Consider the following 25,434-nt stretch of genomic DNA (forward strand, 5'->3'; position numbering starts at 1 on the left):
ACTTAAAACTTAAAGTCAGGATGAAACATAAGTAACAGGATTCCTCAAGATGTTATGAGTGTTGCTTTTATGAGCATTTCTTTCCTCTAATAACCTAAGTGAATTCCCCATAAAACACGAAAACCCGGTGCTAGCAAAAAAAAAAAAAAAAAAAAAAAAGGCAAATGCTAATGAAATCTGGGCTGCTGGTATTCCGTTAAAAACCCAGATTGTACTTGATTCCCCTAGCTGACCCGAATCCATGACACGCTCATGTTCCAAGGCAGTCCATCCAATAATAAAGCAATCTGAGAAAACAGCGGTGGAGTGTGTGGCACATGACAACTGCCGGCGGACACAGAGACAAATGCGTGGTTCTGAAAAGTTAAAACTCAGGGACCGAGCCGTGACGCCCACGGGAGCTCCGGCGACACACCCAGGGCAGACCGCCACGTTAAGGATACAGCTCTTGCGAGGCGGAGAGGGTTCTCGCCAACTCTGACTGCTGCCGAATCCGGATCCCGCTCCTCCGCCCAGGGGAGGTCTGCACCCCGGCTTGCCTCCTCGCTCCCCCACGCCTCGCCCCCGACTCCACCGACTCCCACCCCGGTAAGGCCTGCCTCGAAAGCGGAAACGGTCCAGGGCGAGGTGGCTCCGCTCCCAGAAGGACGGTCGGGGGCTGCTTTCCGACAGGGAGCCCGGAGGCATCCGCACCGGGGGCGGGTGAGTCCGGAACGGTTCTTTGGGTCGGTAGCTGCTGGGTCCCCTGAGGTGGCCCCGCTCGGACGGGTGCCGCGAGCGTGAGAAATTCCTCAGCGGCTGCTGCGAGGAAGACGAGGACGACGACGAGCCGCCGCCGCCTCCTCCTCCCCCGGATCCGCCGCCCCGGGGCGGGTGAGGAGGCCTCCGCCGCGGGTACGGTAACAGCCCGCCGCCGCCGCCGCCGCTACTGCTGGTGCTGCTGCTCCGGCTCCGGATCTGGCTGTTGTTATCGTCGTCGCTGATCTCCCCATCTTCAAGCTCCCCTTCTTCCTTCGGGGAGAGGCCGCTGGAGGCCGGGGCCGAAGGATCGGCGGTCGCCATCCGGGGGGAGGGGGTGGGGGAGAAGCAGCGCCGTTCGCACCCCCGGAACCCTTCTTGTCCGGGGACCCGCCCGCCCGTCCGTCCGTCCGCCCGCTGCCTTCCTTCCCCTGGCTCCTCTCCCCTCGGTTCCTAACGGGCCGGGCAGGCGCTGGCCTCCCCGTGCTCGCACGCCGAGCAGGCTCTGCTCCCCAACTTCCCCGCACCCCAGATCTCTGGCTTGCTCGCTAGCTCTGTCGCTTGCTCGCTCGCCGGACCGTCGCTCAGCCCACTACCCTCTCCTAGCGCCCCCTTGCTGCTCTTCCGCCTCGCGAGAAAGGAGCCGTGGAGGAGGAGGTGGAGGAGGAGGAGGAGGAGGCCGTGTCCCGGCCGTCATTTCCGGCGGCACGCCGGAAGGAGGCGACTTCCGAGTCTCGCGAGGACGGCCGTGGGAGGGGGAAGAAGAGCGCGACGGGCGCGGTGCTCGCTGGGATGTGTAGTTCCCCGCGCGGTGCCAGGCTTTCGCCCTTGGTTTTCCGTCCCGCATCCATCCGCCCGACATAACTGTCCCCCCCGACATCCCCGGCTGAGATGGCGGGGCCAGTGTCCCGGTAGCGGGCCTGCTCTTGAATAAGAGTCGCAGAGCTGAGTGTGTCAGTGTCCTTCCTTGGTGGGCGAGACCCCCCACCCCCACCCCACCCCGGTGCCGTCTTCTCCCCGATCGGAGACTCAAAAGTCTACTCTACTCTCTTTGGGACCCCGGGTGGGCGCCGTGGGGGGGACGTGGGGGGACGTGGGGGGGGAGAGGAAGGGCGAGCGGGTGTGGCCGCCATGTTGGCGAAGGCGAGCGTCCTCCCCGGGAGCTCGGGGACCGTTGGCTCGGCGGGCGCACACCGGCCCTAGTAATATACAGAAAGAGGGGAGTGGGGCGGCCCGCGCGCCCCGGTCGTGGTGCACGGCCCCCCCTCTCCCCACCCGGCGGGCCCCCGGCACCGAGCTCGAGCGATCGATCGATCGATCAATCGATCGATCGCCGCCGCTGCGCGATCGCTGCTGCTGCTGCTGCTGCTGCTGCCGCGCCCCGGTCGCCTGCTCGGCGTGTCGTCGTCTTTTATTTTTATTTATTTACTTATTTATTTATTTTTTAATTGGCGCGGTGACAGCGGCAGCCTCGGCGGGCTGCGCGCCGGAGAAGTGGCGTCAGGGAGCGCCGGATGAGGGGCCGGGGGACATGCCGACCAATTGCGCCGCGGCGGGCTGCGCCGCGACCTACGACAAGCACATTAACGTCAGCTTCCACAGGTAACCTGGGCGAGGGAGCCGGGGTGGGGGTGACGGAGACAAGACCGGGGGGCGTGGGAGGGGGGGGAGGGCCCGCTTCCAACCCGGCTAAGGACCGGCCGCGTCCGGGGAACCGAGGTCCCCCCGACTTGAGTCACTCGCCAGGCTGCTAAGAATAGCAGCAGGGGGGACAACATCACTTGTGTGTCCTTTTGTGTGTATGGGGGGGGGGCGTTCCGCGCAGCTGGAAACCCTTTTCTCCTCCTCCCCGGAAAGTTTTCTCCGATTTCCGACAAGAAACCCGGATTCTTGTGAATGAGACCCCCTTACATTAAAAAAGTGACGGGCATGCCTTTATTTTTCTCCTCTTTTATTTTTATATCTTAGACCGTGCCTTGAGACGAATGACGCCATACGGGAAAGATCATTTCCCGTTTCAAGCCAACAAATCACGTTCAAAGCCTGCTGTGTCCGAGTTAAAATTAGGAAATTTTTTCGCTAGCTGAGTTGACGTGGGAAAGGTTGCTAATAGGCACACACAGTAACTGCTGGGGAACTGAGTCATCACTGACGGCCGTGTAATTAAGCCGTATTTATCAAAGCGCAAACAAAAGCTTTCTCTTGAACAGAATCATAAAATGAACCTAACGTTCTGTTTAAGTCAAAACAAACTCTGCAATGCCTTGAATATAATAGGTACTCAGGAAATGCTCAACTTTCCTTCAAGAACGGCCACCTTCCTGAAGCAAAGAAATACTAAAAACTTAAGTGAAAACAGTTCTGATTTTTATATACCCCACCATATAAATTGTGATCTTAGAATATAGAAAATACCTTTGATCTTCTCCCTACCTCACTATTACTAAGTGCATCCCCCGACTACAAGCTGCCACTTAAAAAAATCCTTCTGATGTTTGTTATAAAACTACTTCATGCAAATGTAATGCTTTATTCATTCTTACAGCTGATGTACACCAGGTCCCTAATTGCCTGACATTATGCTAATGATGGAGAAAGTCCTTACCCTCCGGGACTTTAGAATTGAATAGAGGACTTTAGAATTGAATAAGGCATAATTATAGTTGAGTGCCACAGAAAAGACATTCAAAGAGACCTAATTTAGCCTTGGAAAGTCAAAGGACACTTCACAGAAGAGGTGACGTGTCAAATGAGACCAGAGGATGACATAGGTTTGGTCCTCTGTACTAACGCGGTTTCTGTTTTGTTCCAAGAGTACTTGAGAAGCCCTGAGGAATGAAAGAATGGCATGATTAGATTTACATAATCAAAAGCCTTCTGGCTGCAGCTAGAGTTAAGACTGATACTTACAGTGTCACCAGAGATGGATTTGATGAGAAAGGAGCCTATTGTAGAATGTTAATTTATCTGCTATTGCCTTCACAGGGAAGTTATGCTAGATGTCAACTGAACTGAATACTGCTGCTTAGTTGTGGGCACGGGAGCACTGAATGAGAGGAAGTGAGAGAGGTGAATAAGAAGAAAATAGGAAGCTATAACAAAAGGGAGAGCAAGCCTGTGTGGTGATACATGTCTGTAATCTCATGTATCACCACATGAAAAAAGAGGCTGGGTGTCATTAATCTGAAGCCAGCCTGAGGTACACAGACCCGTTCTCAAAATTAAATTTACATGAACGTAGGGAATCCATTCAGTGGTCTAGAATAGATGTTATTGGCAGTGAGGGTGGAGAGAAGCAGACAGATGTTGAAAGATGGAGGAGAATTTATTGGGTTTGGTAATCTGGTGTGGAAGATGAAAGGGAGGAGTCTAGCCACTAAAAGCAATGTTTAAGTGATTTACAGTGGAGAGCGGGGTATGGTGGCTCAAGGCTATAATCTTAGAATATAGGAGGCTGAGCCAGGAGGATCCACCTCAAGTTCGAGGCCTGTCAGGAGCACAGAATAAAACTCTGGGTCAAGAAAAAAAAAAAAAAAAAGATGCACAGTGTCTAATACTGTTCATCTAATATGAAATTAGCATTTTATGATAGCCTTAGAAATTTAAGCCTTTATAATTGCTAGGCAGGCACATTCCTGTATTCCATGTACATGGGAGTAGGTAGAAGGATCACTATGAGTTCAAAGCCAACCTGAGTTACAGAATGAATTTGAGGCCTGGCTACAAGATAAGGCCCTGTCTCCAAACACAACAAGCAAAAACAAAGCAAACAAACATGTGGGTTTTAGAATTGCATTATAATAAAAATATATTCCTGTTTTTATAAATGCAAATAGTATTTAACTTCTCTTGTAGGACTTAGAGACCGTTTGCGCGTGCGTGCGCATATGTGTCTCACTATGTAGACCAGGTTGGCCTTAAACTCACAGAGATCTCTCTGCCCTGCCTTAAAGACATGTGCGACCATGCCTGGCCACCATAGACTTCTTTATCCATCTGCACAAATTCTGTTCCCTAGGGGCTGGAGAGATGGCTCATGGGTTAAAAGTGCTTACTGTTCTTGCTGAGGACCTGAGTTCGGTTCCCAGCACACGCATGGCAGCTCACAAACTAGACCCGGGGGATCTAACCCCTCTTCTGACTTCCTTGGGCTCTTGCCCACATAGATACATTCAGGCATGTACACATACAAAATAAAAGTCATTTTTAAAATTGTTGCCTAAATTGATTTTCAATTTTTTTATACTTCTTAACCTATTCCAATCTACATCTCCTTCATAACCTTCTAAAATTGCTTCTGTGAACATGACCTGTGTGTCTCATTTTTAATGATGTGATCTTTTTTACTCAGTGAAATAATCTCCACTTTTAAATTTGTCAGCAGCTTTATAAATTTTGTCCTTTGGGTTCCTTTGTTTTAATATCTTCCTATACTCTTACCCAAATGATTTGCCTGTGTTTGTCCCACCTGTAATCTATGTTTAGATTCCCCAAACAGTAAGAGTCCTTATCTCTAATGAGTAAAAGACTGTGGGCTAAATGTGTACAATTTCCCTGGTCCTCTGCCAGTCCCATAGAGACAATATCAGTAGTGAACTGCCATCCAACAAATATACTGATGCCCATATCCCCCTTTTCAGTAAATCAAATACCATCTACCCAACAAGTTGGAAGCAATCCAACTTGATGTATCACTATTCCCTCTTGACTGGATATTGTAACAGCATCTTAACTGGTTTACTGGCTTCCATTCATACACTTCTAACCACCCTTCTATAATCAATGGTCTATAGCTCCGTACTAACAATTGTCTGTCCATGAAAGGGGAAAGGCCCCAATCTGTAGTATTTGCCCAGTTTCTAAGGTGCATTTACTCTCACCAAGCTTGGTTTCCATCCACCGATATGACATGACTGATTGTGGAGATAAGAAGAGATGTACACTATCACACTAATTGATCGTGGGTCTACCATACAGATGCAGTAGACATAAATAACTTTAAAAATAGAGATTGAGGCTGGAGAGAAGACTCGGCAGCTGAGAATGTGTACTGCCCTTCCAGAGCACCCAGGTTCAATTCCCAGCACCTGAAACCGGCAGCTCGAGCTGTAACTCCAGCTCTAACGGATCTAACTTGTGGCCTCCTTGGGTCCCTGGGTTTGTGTGTACATAGCCGCACAAACACATATGATTAAAAATGAATCTTTTTAAAAAAAGTTATTAGTAAATGTTAGGAAATTAGTCTTTAATAATGGTTGTATTTAACAGCTGATTCTGTTATGCAGTTCAGCCCATTTTGGCTTGTCAATGACACTTGGAATGTATTGCGATATTTTCAACATAGAAGGCCTCCGTGTTTATTTCATGTCCTGCTCCTGAGATATTCCTATAACTTAACTACTCCGACTTAAGGTCCTTTCGTAGGGCCTTCTAAATAAGTCAGCATGTCCCACTCCATACAGCTCCATACTTACTCCTTTACAAAAGACTTACTATGCCACTAAGCTAAGCATTTACATGTTCTGATCTTTAAAAGAAATATGTGTATGTATTCGAATTTGCAGACATGTACTTGGAGACCAAGCCAGCCTTCGCTGTTGTTCTTCAGACACTTTTTTTTTTTTTTTTTTTTTTTTTTTGGTCTGAGACAGGGTCTCTCATTGACCTGAAACTTTCCAAATGGTCACTGACACAGGGATCCACCAGAGCTGTCTTCTTACCCCTTAGAAGCATTTCTCCCTTCCATATAGATAGTAGAAATAAAATAGCCAGGGCTGGGAATCTACCTCATCAATGGTGGTTACTTATTTAGTATATCTGAGACCCTGGTTTTGATCCTAGCACCACTAACTTCAAAACAGGGGCTCTAAAAAAGTTAAGTAAATTTGCCTATTGTGTCCAGATAGTATGCCGAGGAACTAGCTTGGTTGTCCAACAACAATGTTCTCAGCCAGTCTGCTCATATGTTAGGACTACGTGACTCTTTACCTTCTCAATATGGTATACACTCAGAGGGTAGGCTTTTTTTTTTTAACCACCATGTCTACAGTGCCTAAGAATGTAAGAGGTACTCAACCATTTATTTAAAATGCAAGCAAAATAGCATCACTCAAACTATTGAGTAATTTTTTTTTCCCAAAACGTAAATGTTTATAAAACTCTGGGTGGCTGGGCAGTAGTGGTGCACGCCTTTAATCCCAGCGTTTGGGAGGCAGAGACAGGCGGATCTCTGTGAGTTCGAGGCCAGCCTGGGCTACAGAGTGAGATCCAGGACAGGCTCCAAAGCTACACTGTCTCAAAAAACAAAAACAAAAAAACCTGGGTTTGTTGTGTGGACAAGAATATATCCATCTGTTACCACCATGTGAATTTGTTAATATTTGTAAGATGTTTTATATTATTTAAATTTAGACAGTGAGATACATCTACCTTTAAAATATACTGTGAAAAATCCAAATAACATATTCAAGGCCCAGGCAACGTTGCATAGGCCTGTAATCCACAGGAGGTCAAGGTCATCCTCAGCTATAGAGTTTGCTGTCAACACGGGGACATTAGAGTCTCAAAAACAAAATATAACACCTGTAAAGCATAATTAAAAATAATGCTTTAGCCGGGCGGTGGTGGCCCACTCCTTTAATCCCAGCACTCAGGAGGCAGAGCCAGGCGGATCTCTGTGAGTTCGAGGCCAGCCTGGACTACAGAGCGAGATCCAGGACAGGTACCAAACCCTGTCTCGAAAAAAACCAAAAAAATAAAAATAAAAATGCTTTAAAAGCCAGCTGTGGTGGTACAGGCCCATCATCTCAGCACACAAGGTGGAAACCAATGAACCCCCAAATAATACTTACTGCTCATCTTTACTGATTCCCTAGTAAAATTAAATCCACTTAATTCGATTTGACAAACCATTAAATGAGATAAGAGTTCTTAGAAATGAGAACAGATTAGGAGGTAAGTGTTAAGCCAAATGCAGCTGCTCACTCACGTAATCCCACCACCTGAAAGGCGAGGCAGGTTGGCTGCAGAGTTTTAGGTTAGCCCTGGACTACATAGTGTGCTGCCGTCCGTCCAGCCTGGGTTAGATAGGTAGGACCTGTCTCAAAGGGGGCAGAGGGCACTGAGAACTAAGCAAGGTTGGTAAGTTTATCAGAAGACATCTAATGAAATTAAAAATATTCTGAGCTGTGGAGTGAGAGCAAATCTTCAGGGCATGTCTGTTGTAAGGAAGGACATTTAGAGTAAACCTGGGTTTTCATCTCTGCTCCTCATCACTGGCAATGTGTGGACATCTAATTCCATACATGTGATAAGCCTTCTGCACCACATAGTCTCAACATGGATTTTATGTTTGTTTTTTTTTTTAAACACAAATTAGTACATACAAAGGATATAGTAATCAAACTAAAGAAGACTTAGAAGCTGGCAGAATTTTGCCATCGAGCAAAGACACTTGCATGCATATCAATCTGAATTTGATCCCATGCCAAAGTGGAAGGGGAAAACCAGCTCCACCAGCTTGGCCTCACATTTGCAAGCTGGCACACATGCCCACACACATATATCACATACATAGGGTACCAAAGGGATCTTTTGAACATTCATATACTCATTGTCTTTGAGAGAGAAAGACTGTGTGTGTACATGCCATGGCCTGCCTGTGAAGAGGACAACTTGTGGGAGTTGGTTTTTTCTCCTTCCACCATGTGGGTCCAGGAAATCAAACTCAGGTTATAAGGTTCCGTGGTAAATGTTCTTACCTAATGAGTCATCGCACTGGCCCTAAATGAAAAAGAAAACAAAAGAATTGTAATTGAAATTTAACTATGTGTGGATGTTTAGTCTTACGTTTCCAAGTCAATTATTAGCAAAGCTAGAATTATTAGAATTTTCAAAAACAGCCCTTTATGGAGTGGGAGGTGGGAGAATAGGGGAACCCGTGGCTGATATGTAGAACTGAATGGTATTGTAAAATAAAATAAATAAAATTAAAAAAGAAAAAAAAACAAAACAGCCCTTTATATTTGTGTCTTCCGTAAGCAGAATGTGTTGGATGGATGTATCTTTCGTATTTGAAATAAATATGAAAGGAAAAGGATAGCTTACAGATCATCTATCTTTTTTTTGTTTTCTGCTGTGCTCCATAGCTCCAGAATTTTTTAATATATTCTGTATTTGTATTAATATATCAAATTTTTGTTGAGTTCTTATTGTTTACAAGGCATGGTCAAAGGTAAACAGATAAATAGTAATAATTGCTTTCCTCAAGAAACTTACAACTTTGGAGCCAACAAGATGGCTCAGCATATTATTGCCATACAAGCCTTAGAAACTGAGTTCCATGTCCAGAACCCATGGTGGAAAGAGAGAATTCCCCAAAAGTTGTTTACACACACACACACACACACACATACACACACACACACACACACACACACACACACACACACACACACACCTCTGCATGCATGCACACATACACTAAGTTGTCTTTGAAAATATATAACTTGTACCACTGGAAATTTTAATGGAAAGAGTATAAAACAATGGTGAAATGTAGGGAAGACAGAAAGGAGTGTATCTGCCCAGATTTTTCTTGTTAAAATTTAATCCTTAACATACCGGATATATTTGTTGCAGCAGCAGATAAAAGCATCGTGAAATTACTCCTGCTTGTGATCATTCTGTATAAGAGTCTTATTTGTACTTCAGTTATTGCCCTTGCTAAGGGCTAGGTTGGAAGGAATGCCTCTTTTTAAAGTCTTGAAAAATAAACCTACTAGTTTTTCACTAATTTTTATAATGTAAAAATTATTATAAATTGGCATCTGGAGGTTGTGTAATTTTTACATAAATGAGGGACTTTTAAACTTAACTATGAAGTACACCAACAGTAGGCCAGCTGGAATTTGAGTTGCTCTTTGTTTGCTTGTTTTAAGGTTTCCTTTGGATCCCAAAAGAAGAAAAGAATGGGTTCGCCTGGTTAGGCGCAAAAATTTTGTGCCAGGAAAACACACTTTTCTTTGTTCAAAGCACTTTGAAGCCTCCTGTTTTGACCTAACAGGCCAAACTCGACGACTTAAAATGGATGCCGTTCCAACTATTTTTGATTTTTGTACCCATATAAAGTCTATGGTAGGTGATGTCGCTCTCCTTTCTTACACCATGTCTTAGCTCCTGTTGCTTTTTGTTTGTGCACGTGAGCACTTCACACTGTGCTAAAATGAGTGTGTAATGACACACCTCAGAACAGCTGTAGAGCTTCCACTCTTGTGTAATAAAGGTACAGGCCAGAATCAGAACGCAGGTCTCCTGACTCCAGTTGTTTCTCCTGTGAAGTCCAAACAAATTTCAGACATTGGACTTCTGAATGTCCAAAACTAAGGATGCTCAGCAGGTTAAAAAAATCTATGCAAATCCTCACAGTATGAAACACTTGTGGTCCCAGGCACTTTGCATATAGGGTACTTGACCAGAATTGCAGCCTTACATAACTAAAAATTGTTGGTCATTATCAGTAAATGTACCATTGGCAAAAAGAGAAAGGATTAGTAATGAAGCCTTCTTCAGAGTCACTCTGCTCTGACTTGAAGATGACAAGTGATGTGCTAGTCAGTACTTAAAGAACACATTCAGTTACGCCAAGAGATGGTGGTTCAGGTTGAGGCTTTATAAGAAACTAAAGAGCTCATTCCGTTTAGGAGTGAGGCCTTAGGAGTTTGGAATACTGGAGGAGGTTTCTGACCATGCATTTGGCAATTTAAGTAGATGATAAAACTAAAGCCAGGGGCTTGAGAGATGAGTAAGAAACTATGAAATGTTGATTTATTTGAAAGAAAAGAGAGAATTGGGTACAGGGGGAATGAGTTAAAACAAGTTTAAGCCAGGCTGGTGGTGTATACCAGCACTCAGAGGCAGAAACATTTGGAGCTCTGTGAGTTAGAGGCCAACCAGGTCTGTGTACTGAGTTCCAGGGTGGCCAGAGCTTCATTCTAAGACCCTGTCTCAAAAACCAAACAAACAAACAGAACCACTTGGTTTAAGGCTGCGAATACAGCTCTGTGATGGAGGGTGTCCAAAGTGATGCCCAGCACCAGAGGAAAGAGACAAAGGAGAAAGAAGGAAACATTGGTGTGATTAGGGAGATCTGATTAGAGAAGAAAAACTGAGAAAGTCACCTAAAGAAAGGGAAAGGTAGAAGCCGCAGAGAGTTTGGAAAAAGGGTGTCTTCTCACTGAGAAAGAAAAGGCTATTGTTTAACTGTGACATTTGAATTTGGAAGTGGACATGAGTTAATGTTTTAATGGGTGAGAAGGTGGTATATTGCTGCTGCTGCTGATGATGATGATGTTAGAAAAGCCACAGGACATCAAGGGCTTTCTTATTTCTAAATCTTCCAAATTTGAGCACCTCAAAGAGTACCTGACCCCGAGTATGCACTCAAATATTGAAATTGAAATGTCCATCAACGGGCACAGGGAATGCACATTTGTAATTCAAGTACTCAGAAGGCAGAGGCAGGAGGAGCAGTTCATCTGCCACATAGAAAGGTCGACACCAACCAGGGCTATGTGTGGCATTATCTCAAGAAAAGAAAAGAAGGAACCGTATTTCTGACATTTTGATCATTTATTATCCAATAACTATTAAACTTTTCATTATGCCACAATCTGTTAGATGTTGAGAAAATGAAAACCAAAGGGAGACTGTGCCATTTCTCTATGAAGAGAGGCCAGCTATAGGTTTTATGATAGTAGGAACTATAATTTATTCAACATTATTTCCCTAGGAATTAAGTGGTCCCCAGTAAGTGGTTGAGTTGGATTTTGCTTTGCTTTATTTTATTGTTTGTTTGTTTGTTTGTTTGGAGAGACAATCTTGCTATTTAGGTAGCCCAATCTATCTTCAAACTCTAGCCCAAGCTATTCCTTTTTTGTTGTTGTTGTTGTTGTTTTTAAGGTTTATTTTATTTTGTGTGTATTAGTATTTTGCTTGAGTGCATATCTGTACCGAAAGTATGCCTGGTGCCTGTGGAAACCAGAAGAGGACCTTGAATCTCCTGGAAAGGTGGAGTCATGACCAGTTGTTAGCCACCATATAAGTGGTGGAAATTGAATCTGTGTTTTTTTGGAAGAGCAACCAATGTGCTCAACTACTGAGCTACCCTCCAGCCCTGCAAGCTACTCTTGAACTAGCTGTCCTGCCCCTGCCTCCAAAGTGGAAAAATTGTTTTTTCTTTTTCTTTATATTTTGGCATTTTTGAGACAGTTTCACTGTGTAGCTCTGGGCTAGCTTCAAATTTATGGCACACCTGCCTCAGCCTCCTGAATGCAGGGATCACAGTGTGTACCATTCTACCTTGAATGAATGTTTATTTAATAAATGAAAGACAATTAGAAGATGTGACACAATAGGAAAACAATAAGTTGTTTAATGTTTCTGGAGTATAGTGAACAAGATCCTTAGCTTTTTGGTTTGGACAAAAAAATTCCTAGCCAGATTTTAAATCTTTGAAGATTTAGTGTGAAGAATTAATAAGTAAATCTGTTTGGGAACTTGATGCCTGAGAACATATCTCTATTCGTGAGTTTTTGTTTAACTAGATTCCAGGTCTGAATTATTCATCAAATTGAGGGACTAATACTTAACAAAAAGGAGATCAATGCCATAGATAAATGAAATATCTAAACAAATTCTAGTTTGGTCTTAGTAAAAAGAATTGAAAAGGATTTTTAAAACCTCCAAAGAATCATATTGAATAATGTGGAAGATTCCTTGAAAATCCACTGATGATTTCTAAATCAATGGTTTAATGTCTCTGTAGAGAAAGGACCTAAGAAAAAAGTAACTAGCCAGGCATGGCGGCACATACCCGCCTTTAATCCCAGCACTCAGGAGATCAAAGCAGGTGTGTCTCTGAATTCCAAGCCACCCTGGTCTCCATAAGCAAGTTCCAGGACAGCCAGAGTTGTCTATGTAGAGACACCATGTCTCAGAAAAGTACAAGGTGACTAGAGTTCATTCAATCTATTGAGAAACTTAAGCCATGGTTACATGAGATAGTATGGTGTTGCCCATTAAACTTTAAAAGCAGTTCTTAAAAGAGCAGTTTAAATACCATGTTACTCAAAACTGGACACTGTTTACTTATTTGTGATATCCATAATTTATATTAAACTCTCTATTCGGCTCAGAAACTCAAGTCAAGGAATCTTTTGAAGAAAAACGACAGTTTTACTCCAACTGGACCACGTCATTTCAAGCCGAACAGTAGTCAGCAAGTACTACTTGAACACAGTTACGCCTTTAGGAACCCTATGGAGGCGAAAAAAAGGATAATTAAACTAGAAAAAGAAATAGCAAGCTTAAGAAGAAAAATGAAAACTTGCCTGCAAAGGGAACGCAGAGCAACTCGAAGATGGATCAAAGCCACGTGCTTTGTGAAGAATCTAGAAGCAAGTAACATGCTCCCTAAGGGCATCTCAGAACACATTTTACCAGCGGCCTTAAGCAGTCTTCCTTTGGAAGATTTCAAACTTCTTGAACAAGATCAACAAGAGAAAACCTTACCAGGTCTCTAAATCTAAAGTAGACAAGAAGATCTGCAGTCACGTTTCCTTCCCAGAGCCTGATGCCCATCTTCCGATCTTATCATCGATGCTACTTAACTGCAAATGTACTAAAATCAAGTACTTAAAGTTTTACTTGAAGGAGCAATCACTACATGACTTACGGAGACTTGAATCTAAGAAAGATGAAAAACCTGAATGACAACTTTGAGAACGAGCGAAAGTGCCTTACTGAGGATTATGTTCTTAGACACTGTCTTCGGAAACACCGATTGCAGGGTGTTTCTGCTTTGTAAACCGCTGTCAAATAGGAATGACCAATGATGTGTTCATATAAGGAAAACATTCAACGCCAAAGTTGGGATATTACGTTCTAAAGAACATGCAAGGTAGGAGCTAATCATTAAATGTGAACTGAAAACTACTGGATTTTGTATTAATTAAATTATTGGGATGGTGGTTGAAAAATCTATAGAATAAAACCTCTGGGGTACAGGGCAAGTTTTTTTTTTTTTTTTCTTTTTTAACTTTTTGTATTTTTTTTAACCAGTCAAAGTAAGCTTATCATGGCCTTCCTTATGAGAACATTGGGTTTAAAAGTAGGTTGTAAAATAATTTGAAAATAATATTTTTGAATGTGAAATACCTTTGAGACTCCAAATTAGGTGAGGCCTGAATTACCTCAGACTGGGAAAAACTGGTGATTTATACTCAGCTTCTAAGAAAATAATGAAGAATTCAGGATCTAGCTTTTACTTTAACAAAATTAATAGATGAGTGTATATTATCTTTTTTATAATAAAAATACTGAATTTCCATCATTATAAATGATAAATTATAGCAAAATCCTTAAGTTATTATTTCTTTTTTTAAACTAGTTTCTTTCTTTCTTTTTTTTTTTTTTTTTTTTTTAGTTTTTCAAGACAGGGTTCCTCTAGGTAGCCCTGACTATCCTGGAACTCTCTTTGTAGCCCAAGCTGGCCTTGAACTCATAAAGATCCCCCTGCCTCTGCCTCCAGAATGCTAGGATTAAAGGCGTGCACCACCACTGCCCTGCCTAAACTAGTTTCTAATTGCCTTTTATATGTCAAAAATAGCTCTTGTTCCCCACTTAATAAATCACACTCACAGAAAAGTACTTTAACTATGTTGTGTTAAAACAAAATCAATTTATCTTACCCATCAACCTGCTTTTTTACTTTTTCTTTTTTTTTTTTTTTTAGAAAATCAACCTTAATTCCTAATGGAAATAAAATACAGTTCTCTAAAACATTGTGTATCTCTGTGATGAAGCTATGCAAACGCTGATTATTTCTAAGATAGAAGTACAAGTTTGGTCCTCTGGCTGCCACTTGGAAAGGCCTGCCTTATGTCACTAAGTGTTCAGTAAGAGTTCTTCCTTCGAAAGCTATGGCTCAGTAATGTAAAGCAACTCGGAGAAGTGAGCTGTTTAGTTCTGCTTTGAGTGTGTGAGATTTCCATATGACCGTGACCTGCCTGACCCTAAAGAACTATAAGTCTTTCCTACAAAGAAATGGAATGGGATTGTTTGCCGGCTTTTGGGTTGTCTCTCTTTGTCCCCAAGTTATCGAGCACTCTGTGGTAGGGGATGTCTTCCCTGCAAATGCAATGGTAGAAGTGTCCCTTTTAGTTTTCATGTGATGCTTATAACAAATGTCTTACAGTCCTTTTGTAGATGTGATAAACCTTGTTAGTTGTCTTAAGTATTGGATGTAGTTCCTCAGATTTGTCATTGCCTATCTCTTCCTAATACTGTTTCAGATGTCTCTGTATCCTCTCAAATATCAACAGCAAACACACTGACTGCACCTACTTGATAAAGTACGCTGGGTAACTAATACTAACATAACATATATTCTCCAAGTGTAACCTTATGTGCTTCACCCATGTACCCCAAGCGTCAACCACTAACTAATGTGGTCCAGTTGCAACCTACATACAGTATCTTCATATCTTAGTATTTTTTTAAGTCATAAGTGTACAACGTTATAAACTACAACAAGCTTTTGGCCAAGTTTCTTAGTCTTCATTCTTATATACATTACATTGAGTTTCTTTGGAGGGTTTTGTGTGCTGTGAATTAAACCCAGGGCTCTGTGCATGCATGCTCTACCACTTAACCATTTCCCCAGTCTTTCTCATTCACTATTATCTGACACCATTGAATAAACCACCACAGCAATTGTGATTTCCTGTGTATCTTCTCCATCTTACTTTCCTGATAACATGCTTCAAACTCTTCCTACATGAATGTATTAATAATCCCTCTGTCTGTCTTTAAGATAGCGGCGTGTCTGAACATGGTAACGCACACCTGTTATCTTAGCCACGAGAGAGAAGGAAGTGGAGGTAGGAGAAACGTAACTTCCGGCCAGGCTTTTGAAAACATACGAGGAATCTTTAAATCCTGTTTTCAGTTTGCTGATAGCTTTCTTAGTTGACTGTATACTGTAAAACAAATGGGATGAGGCACGAGGAGCATGGGGACAAATGTCCCTAATGCCTGTGCTTGGGAGGAGTGGGCAGGAGGATCAGAAACTCAGGGTGGCCTATGCTATTGAGACCATGTTTCAAAAATAAACTAATCAAAATCACAACCACTTTCCCTCAGTTGTACCTCACAGATCTTCTATTGATCCAGTGTGTCTACAGGCTACTAGCCTTTACAAGAGGGGAGAAAAACAAACAAACAAACAAACAAAAAACCCCACCACAGCTGAAGGTTAGGAACCTGATATGAAGAGGAATACTGGGCTGGGAGATGTGACTTATGTTCAGCGTCATGCAGCCTAGGGTTGAAACTCCAACCCCCCAAAGGGGGTAAACACAACATTGTCTGCCCTTAAGTTGCTTCAAGCTTCCTAAAATAAATAGTATTTCAAATATGAGATGAAATCTATAGAAGAAATTGGTGTAAAATGCTTTGGTACACACTATTGAGTTGAAACACAATGGGAAACAAAGGAACTTTAGACCTTCTTACAACCAAGTGATTTTCTTTTGAGGTCAAACAGATTTCTTCTTAGAATGACTTCTCAAAGGAGGGTTGATCACTAGAGTTTGGTCTGAGCTCAGTGTTGCTTGGGTGGTAAGACACTGGACCCTTTAAAAAAAACTGAGCAAAACTGTAATGATAGCTTTGTCGAAGGAAAAACAGCAATAAGTAGGTCAAAGCTAAGTACTGGAGTATTTGAAACTTGATATTTTGGGGGGAAATAACCCTATCTACAGGTTTCTGGAAAACAGTTTTTAAAAAATTATCCATTCTTCCTCTTTTTCCCACAAGAAGATGTCTTTGTTTTCTCACCAAAGCATTGCTCTGTCCCACTTGCATAAGAAATGGAAATACCTGTGGTCTACACAGCTGTAGAATGAACACATCTTCTCCCCTCGTGTTTTGATCCTTTAATATGTGTTAAAATGGGAAAATCATGTGTTTCTGAACAGCAAATGATAAACTTTAAATGTATCAAAGATGTTTATGAGATCCTTGTTGATGGTGTTGAGGTAGACTTTATTATGTTGTTACTTCTCGGTGTTAGAATACGGGTAAATTTTAATTTTGATATAATAGAGAAATTAATCTTTATATCAGGAGTGGAATTCTTTTGATATTTAGACAGCTGGATACTTTATAAAGTTAAGGATTTTGTAGTGTATATTAAACAATAATATTGTACTCACAAAAATGTATTTGAAATTTGTTAATATTAAAATTTTTTTCCCAAGGAATTACTGTCATCCCTATTATTATTTCTAGAAGGTAAAATGTACCTGGAAAGGGCCTTATCCTAATTTGAAACCATAAAAATTCCTTAGTCTTCCTTCTCTCTAAGTTGAAGGAAATTGTCAAACAGGTAAAAATAAGTGATGCCTTAATGACAGTTAGTTCCACATTGTTGCTAAATATACATTAGTATACTGTTTGAAGTGTTTATGCATTCTAAGCTAGATACACAAAGGACTATAAAAATTCCGGTGGGGTTTGGATATAGCTTATTGGTAGAAGTACCTACCTACTCTACGTAAGGCTCTGGGTTTGAGTGTTTACCCTGAAACGTAAATAAATACACTTTCCTTATAGTTCTATGACAGTAACTTCTATGACAGCACACACAAAGACTTGGTGATAGGGTAAGATGATGCTGCGGGCCGCAGGAATATATCATAAGAACTCAGCTGGTTATGGCAAAGTCACTACCTGGAGGGATCAGGGAATTCCTCCAGAGGAAGCCAAATCCCAAGGAGTTTTTGGTGTTACTTGGCTTGTTATATATCAGCTGTATTCTGTTATGAAAATCATGTGTGCCTTCATAGCTTTCCCAATTGACTTTTCCCTAAGAAGGGCTAACAGTGTAGACTGATCACTCTCTGGACATACACATTCCAGGTATTTGGAGAACAGCCTCAGGAAAGGCTTTCTCTGGAATCAGATTATCTATCTCCCTTGGCCACTTTCAAGGACTACAGGAAACACCACCCAGGTGGGCGCCCATTGTTAGTCCCAGGTGGACTAACAATGATAACAGCCCACATGCAAGTCTCCTGATTTACGGTAAATTCCACAAGGAGACACCGCCTAGGAGAGGTGGACGTTAAGTAATAGCTTTACACAATTTAGCTCGGACCCTCCCTTTATATACCGAGACTTCCAGGAGGCAGAGGAGAAGAGAAAAGAGAAGGGAAGAACTAGATGGGTAAGAACTTGAGAGGAACGAACTGAGATGGGGAAGAACTAGATTGAAGGGCTAAAAGAGAGGACTAGAGGAACGAGATGGAAGATGAGGAAGAGCCAGATGGGGAAGAACAAGATGAGGAAAAGCCAGATGAGAGAGAAGAGCTGATAGGGGAAAGAACTAGATAGATGAGAACCTAGAAGGGACAGAACTAGATGAAGGAATTAAGATAGAACCTAGAGGGGACAGTAGATAAATATAGAGAGAAATCAGGCAAGAAAGGAGCTAGACATGAGAACAGAACTGAAGCTGTGTATAAAGGATGTTATGCCAGAGGAATTAAAGCAAGTGGACTATAGAACTCGGTGTGCTGAGATTATATTTCCTGATAATAGTCCTCGCCGTTAGTAGTTCTCTCTCCTGAGCCCCTGGGATGTATAATATTAAGGCTGGTCCCTCTAATATTATACAAGAAGATGACCTGCTGACGTCCCACAAAACCTAAGTCAGAAGCTCATTTATTAGTAAAAGGGGGACCTGTAGGGTCCTGGCCCCCATTTTGGGTGACTGTTGCCTTGCTTGCTGACCTTGACCTTGATATCCTCCCTATGCTAATTCCCTCCCAGGTTTCACCCTCCTGAATGGTTAAGGGAAGTTCCTTGTCTGTATCCTGCATAATGGGTGTTAACAGCTTAGATGCACGATTGTAAAACATCTGTAGCGAACTTCTGCCCTCCAGGGTGGGGTTCTCCCATTGTGCTGTAAGCCTGTATTTAAGACCTCCTCCCTCCTTCAATAAACAGCATTTGGCATTAAAAAAAAAAAAAAAAAGACTTGGTGATAGATACAATGATCAACACATTGTTTTTTAATAGTATTCTTTAATACTTTAATTATAAAAATGGTATTTTTTAACATTTACTAAGAGATACTTGGCATTCTGGATGAACAAATGAAATGTATACGGTCCCTTTTCTCAAATCTATAGTAGGAAAAGATTTCCATTCACTTTTCCCATCCTCACTATTCCCACTCTTAGGAATTAAATGGAAGTCAACAAAGTGGTTTACATGCTGCCTACCTTCTTAAAGTTTGTTCTCCAAAAGTTAAAAAGAATGAAATTCAACGTCAATAAATGATATATGTGCCTGAGATCGGTAAAGTCTATTAAAAACAGAAACAAAAACAAAAACAAAAAAAAAAAAAAAACAACTTTGAATTAGGTTTAGAGAGATGGCCCAGAGGTTAAAGAAATGATGGCCGGGCATGGTGGTGCACATTTTTCTTTTCTTTTTTTTTTTTTTTTTTTTGGTTTTTCGAGACAGGGTTTCTCTGTGTAGCTTTGCACCTTTCCTGGAACTCACTTGGTAGCCCAGGCTGGCCTCGAACTCACAGAGACCCGCCTGGCTCTGCCTCCCGAGTGCTGGGATTAAAGGGGTGCACCACCACCGCCTGGCTAGTGGTGCACACTTTTAATTCCAGCACTCGGGAGACAGAGACAAGTGGATCTCTGTAGTTCAAGGCAAGCTTGGATTACTGCTGTAAGCCACAGGAAAATGTAATGGAATTCAGCTATCACAAAAGCTACTACTTGGAAGGGTCAAGGACTTTTCCAAAGGTCAAGCCATGACTTAAGAAGTCTTGGTGATATTTCTGCTTTTGTATATATATTAGCAGATTCCTGCAAAGATTTCCTTGTATGCTATATATGCTTACAAGAACTCATAACCATGTATTTTATCTGAAATACCTATCAAGCATCCAACGCCACACGATCTTCTGAATTAAGGTAAATTAAGCTCAGACCCTCCCTTCTTATACGGCCTTAGTGGTATTTATATTCACATTATAGACTCCTAACATTTACCTAACCACCTCTAGGAATGCAGATTGAGCAAATAAATTCCCTTTGCGGGGTGGGGGTTCGAGACAGGATTTCTCTGTATAGTTTTGGTGCCTGTCCTGGATCTCGCTCTGTAGACCAAGCTGGCCTCGAACTCACAGAGATCTGCCTGGCTCTGCCTCCCAAATGCTAGGATAAAGGTGTGCGCCACCACCGCCCGGCGCATAAATTCCCTTTTTGATAGATGAACCGGTCTTAGCTCTCAGTTGACCTCCTCCTTTAACCACTCCCCTTTTGGGTTGTAAACGAAAGCCTGAACTCTTGTCTGCCTTTATGACCCTGCAAGAATTCAAGCCTGGTGACCTTGCTCTAGCTAGAGCACTGCTATTGCATGGGTTTATCTAACTGTAAACCTCAGAGGCTGAGGAGGATTCTGACTGGAGAACTAGAAGAAAGAGATGGAAGATGGGGAAGAACGAGATGAGAAAGACCAAGATGGAGCAGAACTAAGATGAGAGAATTAAGATAGAAGTTAGAGGGGACGACAGATAAATGTAGAGAGAAATCAGGGAAGAAAGGAGCTAGGCACGAGAACAGAACTGAAGCTGTGTAAATAGAATTTTATCCCAGAGGAATAAAGTAGACTGACAAAAGAGCTTGGTGTACTTAGATTCTTTTCCCAAAAATAATTCTCGCCATTTGTAGCTTCTCTTCTGGGCCCCTGGGAAGAAGAATGTTAAGGCTGGTCCTTAATATTTGAGAGCTTACATAGTGAGTTCCAGGCCAGCCAAGGCCATATAGTAAGGCCCTGTCCTTAAAAATAAAAAGGGACGCTCGATGCCTTTGCAGAGAACCAGGGTTCAGCATCCATGTATCACAGCTCTCAACTCTAACTACAGCAACAGGGACTCCAACACCCTCTTCTGGCCTCCGAGGGTACCCAAACACATGTGCATGTATATGTGTGTGTGTGTGTGTGTGTGTGTGTGTGTGTGTGTGTGTGTGCACGCGCACACGCACATAGAGACAAACATATATACACATAATTACTTTGAATTAATAGATAAGAGAAGGGCTAGAACAATGGCCTAGCAGTTAAAAGTACTTGCTGCTCTTGTAGAAGCAAGTTCCGTTCCCAGAACCCACATGCTGGATCACAAAAGTGCATAACTCCAGTTACAGGGAATCCAGTACCCTTTTCTGGCCTCCACGTGCACCAGGCATGCATGGTGCACATACATACATGAGGGCAAAATACTCCTCTACCTAAAATGAATCCTAAACATATTAAGGATACTTTCAGTATGTTTTGAGAAGGTCTCAACACGCAATCCAAACTGAAGTAGTCTCAAACCGAACTCCCTATTTTCCTGCCTTAGCCTTCATGCTACTGGAATTCTGGCCACAATACCTTTAAGGACTTTTTTTTCTACACCGGTGTGATGAAAATGGCCCCCAAAGGCTCATATATTTGTATACTTAGTGCCCACTTGAGAAACTATCTGGAAGGACTAGGAGGTACATAGCCTTGTTGAAGGAGATGTGTCCTTGTTGGAGCAGGTGTGTCCCTGGGGGTGCGCTGCCTGCCTGCCTGCAGATCAGATGTAGCTCCAGCACCATGTCTCCTATTTGTACCGTCATGGTGATAATGGACTAGCCCTCTGAGACTGTAAGCAAGCTTCCAATTAAATGCTTTAAAAATACATAAATACATACATACGTAAGTAAGGGTTGCTGTGGTAATGATGTCTCTCCACAGCCACAGAGTCATGATGAAGAGAATTTCCCCAAATTCAGTCTTAAGAAACAATAATTTGTTTATTACCTATCAGCAAAAGGGCAGGGTTGGAGAGACGTTTGGTCAGTTTAACACATCACAAAAAGACAAAATTCAGCTAATTCAGTCCAAAAATGGCAATGGGAGAGTATTCATTTGAAGCATTATTTCTCTGTCTCGGCTCTTCCAGGATTCTTTTGCTAAACTTGAGCTAGGACCTACAAAGAGGCCTGTAACACCACGTTACAAAGAGGCCTGTAACACCACGTTACAAAGAGGCCTGTAACACCACGTGCATGAGGCTTGAACACAAAGGGGAAGTAGGGCCTTCTGACTGAAGAAGTCTTATGTGCACAGAAAGACAGGTTCCTATGGGCCCACAGTCAGCTGCTGCATACAGCCCCAGGATTTCTGCATACGTATCTCTTTGCTGTCAATCCAACAGTCTACTCATGAGCATTGCGCTCTGCACTAATTTGTGAAGTCCCTGAATGTTACACCTGAAGGTGTCTGGAAAAGCTTGAGATGGGTGTCAGCAACTCCTGAGTCTGAGTCATTGATGGAAGTGTTATTTTAAATAGCTGTTTAGGCAGGACACTTTCGTGAGGAAATCGGGGCCCTCCCGACTCTGCCTCAGTTATACGGGAAACGTCCTTCATTGGATGACTGGTTGGGCGGGGGAGGGATACTCATTTGAAAGCACATTTCACTGGTACTATGATTTCACGTGTCATTTTAGCCAGCCGAGAACATCCCTGACATCCATACTGACTTAAGGCTAAGGATACAGTTCACTGGTAGAGCAATTACCTAGCAAGCATGAAGCAAGTCCTGAGCTGACAGTCCAGTACTAAAAAAGCCAGCAAAAGAACTGACTCGACACAGACTTTTAGTGTCATTAGAGAAGCTGACAATCACAGCGAGGTCACTGTTTTAGAACAACTGATCAGACAAGATCATGCTGTCGATGGACAAGTCCAGCTTAGAAGTTTTCTAAGCAATGCAAAAAATTTTAATTAAAAAGAATTTACCTGTTGTTAGTAACTTGTAACCCAATAGTCTGGCAACACAAATAGTGGCCGAATAGTGTGATGGAGTAATACAAGTAATTACCTATGCAGAACAGCTAACTGCAGGTTTGTGTTGTACCAAAAGAAAAGCAGTCTTTGCGTATATTTTGAAATTTAAAATAGCATCAATTTTTTAAAAGTGCCCTCCAGCAGTGGAAATGTGAGCTTTTAAGGAGTGACTGGGTTATGTCACAGTTGTGTACCACACCTAAACAGTCCCGTCACCTCCGTCACACTGTCAACAATGAGCTGGAAACACCCAGAACTACGTGGTTATTAGCCAGTTACTATTCGCTCAGAGAAAATAACTCATAATCCACCTCAGCCTCCTATGTTCTGGGATGATAAGCATGGGCCACCACATCTAGTGAGAGCTTTGTTTTGAAACTGGGACTGGGGAGACGACTCTGTATAGGTAAAGCACTTGTTGGGCCAGCCTGAGAACCTGAGTTCGAATACCCAGAGCCACGTGGGGCCGAAACGATGAGCACCTCCCTATAAAAGGCGCGATCAGTCACGAGACTCAGATTGTCCGTGAACTGGATAGGATGGTCTGCCGTGTCACAGTGAACTGACAGGATACCCACACTTGATACCGTGTGTGGGGACAGCCACAACGTGTTAGAACAATAATTACGTGAAACCTCAATAGCAGAAGGCTACGCTTCTCTTTACACATCACAGTACCAGCTAAGCTGTTGTTTTAAACTACCTCCTAAGTAAGTCTGCTCCTACACGATCCATCCCTTTGTCCTTCACATGACACCGCATCACCTGGTGTGAACGCTTCATAAATTACAGCCCGTTGCGGGTTCTAAATTCACTCGCCTTTCTTTATTCCATCAAGGGCAGGTTTTAGCACCCCACGCACGCCACACTTGCTGGTGACTTTTTTTTTTTTTTCAGTCTAGGATGTCCACAATAGTCGTCCTGTCCTGTCTATTCCCGAGGTGCCTTACAACCGCGCCGCCGAACTGCCCAGGACGCTATAGCGGGACTGCAGCCCGGCTTCCGCCTGACACGGTCACGTGAGCGGGGCGGAGCTACTGCGCATGCGCATGCGCGCACCCAGCGTGTCGCCGTGCAGACCCCAGGGCAGGCAGCCCGGGACGGACTCAGAGGCGCTCGCTCGAGCTGCTCCGGGGCCCAGGCTCGGTGGCCGAGGCGGGCGTACCCGTGCAGGCGGAGCCGCTGCTGACCGGGGGGGCGGAGCTCGGCGGCGCGGGCCGCCCATTGGCTGCCGGGCTTCCGTGCGCCTTCCGGGCCCCTCCAGGTGCGAGCCCGCCGGGCCGCCCCGCTGGCCCCGCGACCTCCCGGCGCCTTTGCCCAGGGAGGCGTTAACCTCGCAGGGGCGAGCCGCTGTGTCTACAAGTTTGGGATCATCGACGATTGCAGTCTGTCATTCGGTTGGTGGAAGATGTTGGCATTTCCTTTCGCCTCTAAAGGAGTGTTGTTGCAAGAAAGTTAAATGACTTTCTTCGTCTGAAATGCTATTTTTTTTTTCTTCTCCCCCAGGTGCCCGTAGCTTTATTTTCCATGACAGATCTTGAAGACAGTACATGCAAAAAATATATAAAGATGATTACTAATATCGTAATATTGAGCCTGATCATTTCCATTTCCCTAGCATTCTGGATTATGTCAATGACAGCTAGCACCTATTATGGTAAGTAGAAGTGCCCTAAGTTGTTCTAGAAGTTTATGGGTGGAATTTAAAAGTACCACTTCAAAATCCAAAAAGTACGTCCTGTAAATGGTTAAGAATGATTGGGTGTACTACCACAACCTGAATCTAGTTTGCTACTGTAACAAGATAAACGATGTCTTGACTATTTTACGGCCATTTATGATGTTTGTTGTGATAATATTAATTATACCTATCATAAAATGCATGTATCAAGTAATTATTTTGTTTACCTTAGTGAAAAAAAAGACATAAAACGTAGTTTTGTGAAAAAAATTTGGTGATGCTTTTTATTTTCGTAAGATTAGCAATATGGCTAGTTAGTAGTATCACAGTTTTACAATCCTGTGAAAATAAAGATTAAAGAAGGTGTAATATTTACATTTGGAGATCTGAAGAATTTGCCACTGCAAAAGAACAGACCTCTAGTGCTGGAGCTGGGGCTGTCACAGTGTGCGTCCAAGTTTGATTCTCAGTATACTTTACAGCCACTTGGCAGAAACAAGGACTTTGGTTTCGCTTGGGTTATTGGTATGTCTGTGGTTTTATGAAGCCGAATTTTGCTGTGTATCCCTCACTGGAGTTGAACTCAATCATTCTCTTGTCTCAGCCTCCTGAGTGCTGAGATTACAGGTGTAAGCCACTGTGTGTGACTTTACATAAGGTACTTTAGCTCTGGTCTTTCAAAAATTTTCTTCCTTAGCGTGTACTAATTGTACAAGATAATGTATATTTCATTTAGGCATTCATATATTTAGATTACATACGTTGGTCCTATGATTTTTTTATAATCTCATAGCTTTTTTTAAAAGATTTTTTCTTTTATGTGTATTAGTGTTTTGCCTGCATATGTGTCTGGGTGAGGGTGTCAGGTCCCCTGGAACTGGAGTTACAGACAGTTGTAAGCTGGCATGTGGGTGCTGGGAATTGAATCCAGGTCTTCTGGAAGAGCAGCTAGTGCTCTTAACCACTGAACCATCTCTCCAGCCTCCTACCCCAGGATGGTGTTCAAGGATTATTTTGGTTTTGGCTGTTAAGTGCTAGGAATTGAATGTA

The 25,434-nt window shown here is 42.9% G+C and overlaps 3 protein-coding genes across 9 annotated transcripts in view; 2 read left to right on the plus strand and 1 right to left on the minus strand.

Moving 5' to 3' along the window:
- Positions 1-1,361, minus strand: part of Zfc3h1 (zinc finger C3H1-type containing) — a 57,163-nt gene extending 55,802 nt beyond the window's left edge. Inside the window, exon 1 of the mRNA XM_028877965.2 lies at positions 444-1,361. Coding sequence (XP_028733798.1) covers positions 444-1,062 — 619 coding nt within the window. The 5' untranslated portion in view covers positions 1,063-1,361. The remainder of the gene's footprint in view (positions 1-443) is intronic.
- Positions 506-16,802, plus strand: Thap2 (THAP domain containing 2). 6 transcript variants are annotated; one of them, XR_003735448.2, is made up of 5 exons: positions 1,603-1,691; positions 2,202-2,340; positions 9,678-9,873; positions 12,933-13,696; positions 14,531-16,802. XR_003735448.2 is itself a non-coding variant. In XM_037196759.1 (4 exons), the coding sequence occupies exons 2-4, from the start codon at positions 2,270-2,272 to the stop codon at positions 13,317-13,319; spliced, it is 654 nt and encodes a 217-aa protein (XP_037052654.1). In that variant the 5' UTR covers positions 506-588; positions 2,202-2,269; the 3' UTR covers positions 13,320-13,853. The 6 variants fall into 6 exon arrangements, 5 of the variants coding, with proteins under 5 accessions (XP_037052654.1, XP_037052652.1, XP_028733804.1 ...); XM_037196759.1 differs by lacking the exons at positions 1,603-1,691; positions 14,531-16,802 and adding an exon at positions 506-588 and having other exon boundaries at positions 12,933-13,853; XM_037196757.1 differs by lacking the exons at positions 1,603-1,691; positions 14,531-16,802 and adding an exon at positions 603-702 and having other exon boundaries at positions 12,933-13,853.
- Positions 2,320-25,434, plus strand: part of Tmem19 (transmembrane protein 19) — a 44,102-nt gene continuing 20,987 nt past the window's right edge. The window contains exons 1-2 of one of the 2 annotated variants that reach the window (XM_028877969.2): positions 2,320-2,340; positions 24,210-24,360. In XM_028877969.2, the coding sequence (XP_028733802.1) occupies positions 24,231-24,360 (130 nt within the window). In that variant the 5' untranslated portion in view covers positions 2,320-2,340; positions 24,210-24,230. Of the gene's footprint in view, positions 2,341-23,754; positions 24,101-24,209; positions 24,361-25,434 lie in introns of those variants that run through there. The other variant, XM_028877968.2, reaches the window with a different exon arrangement.

Source organism: Peromyscus leucopus, chromosome 18, assembly GCF_004664715.2.
Source record: "Peromyscus leucopus breed LL Stock chromosome 18, UCI_PerLeu_2.1, whole genome shotgun sequence".
NCBI classification, from domain to species: domain Eukaryota; kingdom Metazoa; phylum Chordata; class Mammalia; order Rodentia; family Cricetidae; genus Peromyscus; species Peromyscus leucopus.

Excerpts from the sequence above, each read along its gene's own strand:
- Thap2 (XM_037196759.1), top strand. The coding sequence starts at position 2,270 with ATGCCGACCAATTGCGCCGCGGCGGGCTGCGCCGCGACCTACGACAAG. Across the intron at positions 2,341-9,677 it reads ATTAACGTCAGCTTCCACAG|GTTTCCTTTGGATCCCAAAA; the intron begins GTAACCTGGGCG and ends GCTTGTTTTAAG. Across the intron at positions 9,874-12,932 it reads GTACCCATATAAAGTCTATG|AAACTCAAGTCAAGGAATCT; the intron begins GTAGGTGATGTC and ends TATTCGGCTCAG.